We start from the raw sequence: 2,734 nt of genomic DNA on the forward strand, positions 1-2,734 counted from the left end.
ATATATATATATATATATATATATAGACAGATATATATAGATACATATACATACAAACACACATATATATATAATATATCGCTATACCTACAGACACAATACACACACACACACACACACACACAAGTATTTTTTTATAAGTTCTTATTATTCTTAGACAAAAAAACTTTCCTCAGCTATTGTGCTGCTACTAATTCCGATAAAACTAAAGCTTTGCTTTCACTCTCTCTGTTTCTTTGTCTGCCTTTCTTAGTGCCTTTCTCTCTCTCCTTTTCTTCAATTCGTAAAGGAAACATAGACAACACCATTGAACAGTTATTCTGTATGTCTTCCTTGTTTTCTTATAACTTATCTCAAACATTGCTATTATTCTGATATATTTATATCAATATACGTGATAAAAGCCATCAAAATGCTGAGAAAATATTTACTTAATATTATTTCAGCTATTGTGTTCCTTGCTGGTTTTTTTTTTTTTTGCTTTTTTTGAAAAAACAAAATTTCTTGCCATTTTATTATTGTCTTTTTTAAATATATTTTATTTTAGTGGGTGTTGGTGCAGCTGTGTGGTAAGAAGCTTGCTTCCGAACCTCATGGTTCAGGGTTCAGTCTTACTGTGCTGGCACCTTGAGCAAGTGTCTTTTACTCTAGGCCAACCAAAGCTTTGTAAGTAAGTAGATTTAACGGATGGAAACTGAAAGGAGCCAATCTTATATATACACACACACACACACACATATATATATATGCATATATATATATGCATATATATATATATATATATATATATATATATATATATATATATATATATATATATATATATATATATATATGTCTATAATAGAAGACACTCGCCCTAGGTACCACGACCACGCAGTGGGACTGAACCCAGAACCATGGAGTTAGAAAGCAAACATCTTACCACACAGCCACTCATGCATCTATCACTGTACCAATGTAGGCGAAAAACAAACAATTCCATACCAAATTTAAAAGTTTCCATTCCACTTATCCAACATCTCCATCCCTTCTATACATTCCAACTTAAAGCCAAACATTCGTGACTAAAACCACATGAAATTTCATGCCAGAATTAACAGAGAATTTTGTTATAGAACAATTCCATGATAAAACAATACGGTTTTAGTATAAACCACGTATTGTCATGCAGAAAAGTGGCCTGCACTTCTCGTCGAGTGTTGTTTAATGTTAAATGTCAACATTTGTGTACTCTGCATTCTCACATTTAAAAGATTAATTTCATATTGACTGATGGTCGTCCGTTATTTACTTACTTTAAACATTAACTCATATTTCTGCGAAATCTGCTTAAGACAATCTTAACACTTTTAAGAGGATTTATTTGCAGAGGTGCAAAGCATAGTTGCATGGTTTAGATGTTTGATCTGCATGCAGGCACATGATTCTGCTGTGCAATATCTTGGTCAAGTGTCTTCTTATCATGGCATCAGGGTTCACAAATACCTTGGGATTAGAGTCTGGTAGCTGCAGACTCTGTGGAATCCAAAACATGTATGTGCGCAGGTGCGTGTACGTGTGTGTGTGTGTGTATGTGCACATGTATGTGTGTGTATGCGTATCTTTTATCTTTTATTTTTTACTTGTTTCCGTCATTTGATTGTGACCATACTGGGGCATCACCTTAAAGAATTGTGTGTATGTGTGTGTATGTGTTTGTGTGTTTCCCAAATTCTTCCCCTAGTGCTCCCTCACCCACTCTCCCATACTTACCCACTTGGAGATATACCAAAAGAACCTCGAGCAGCAACAGCACTAAACTTTGACATCTTTCCATATTTCTGTGGACTCGATGGTAAGGAATGTCTCTGGTTTTTGATTATCAACTGCTTACCATCCTCACCCTCTTCACCTTCCTCTTCCTCCTCAGCTTGGACATCTTCAAAACCACCCTTTTGCCAGATACCAACAGAACCATCTGGAGCATTATAGGTAAGTTCAAAGTCGACTTTAGTCTGAAAAACAAAAAAGAAAAACAAAAAAAATAAACCAAATAACTCAAACAAATGCTTGTTTTAATTAAAAGAAAATAAATGGTCAACAAGAATAAATATGAAGAGAATTAATGAGAGCCATGAAAAGGAAGAAGGAAATGAAAAAGATAACAACAAAATTAAAAATAATATTTATTTATTTATTTCTCAACTTACCTTCATAGCTACATTATTACTGTCAAGAAGTGTGTCTGATACCTCGATGTGACCAACTTCGATTAATTCTTGAAGAATGATACGAAAAGTGCCAATAAGTCTGTAAAAGGTAGAAAGAAACTTTCATTGTAATCCAGTCAAATACAGACCTGCATAGAAACCTATACATAGATACACACATTCACAAAAATATACATGTATACACGCGTTCGTATTTATTCGTGTGTACGTGTATGTGTGTGTGTGTGTGTGTGTGTGTGTGTGTATGTGTGTGTGTGTTTGTGTCTGTGTCTGTTCCCCCCCCTCACTGTTTGAAACCGGTGTTGGTTTGTTTACATCCATGTAACTTAGCAGATCAACAAAAGAATCCAATAGACTGACAGATTAAAAGAAAAAAAAAGATTAAAGAATGAAGTGCAGGTGTCAATGCCAATTTGTTTGAATAAGCCCTTGAAGGTGTTACTGTAGATGGCCACAAAAAGATTAAATTTTCTTAAAATTTACTCAGCACTTAGCAAAAACAACTAAAAAAAAAAAAAAAA

General features: G+C 33.9%; 1 protein-coding gene across 1 annotated transcript in view; it reads right to left on the reverse strand.

The window, feature by feature from the left end:
* The window catches only part of LOC106870406 (otoferlin-like), a 177,020-nt gene that overhangs the window by 8,708 nt on the left and 165,578 nt on the right, over positions 1-2,734 (reverse strand). The window contains exons 4-5 of the mRNA XM_014916461.2: positions 2,193-2,292; positions 1,756-1,997 (exon numbers count right to left, since the gene is read on the reverse strand). Coding sequence (XP_014771947.1) covers positions 1,756-1,997; positions 2,193-2,292 — 342 coding nt within the window. The remainder of the gene's footprint in view (positions 1-1,755; positions 1,998-2,192; positions 2,293-2,734) is intronic.

Source organism: Octopus bimaculoides, chromosome 23 (genome assembly GCF_001194135.2).
Source record: "Octopus bimaculoides isolate UCB-OBI-ISO-001 chromosome 23, ASM119413v2, whole genome shotgun sequence".
Taxonomy (NCBI): domain Eukaryota; kingdom Metazoa; phylum Mollusca; class Cephalopoda; order Octopoda; family Octopodidae; genus Octopus; species Octopus bimaculoides.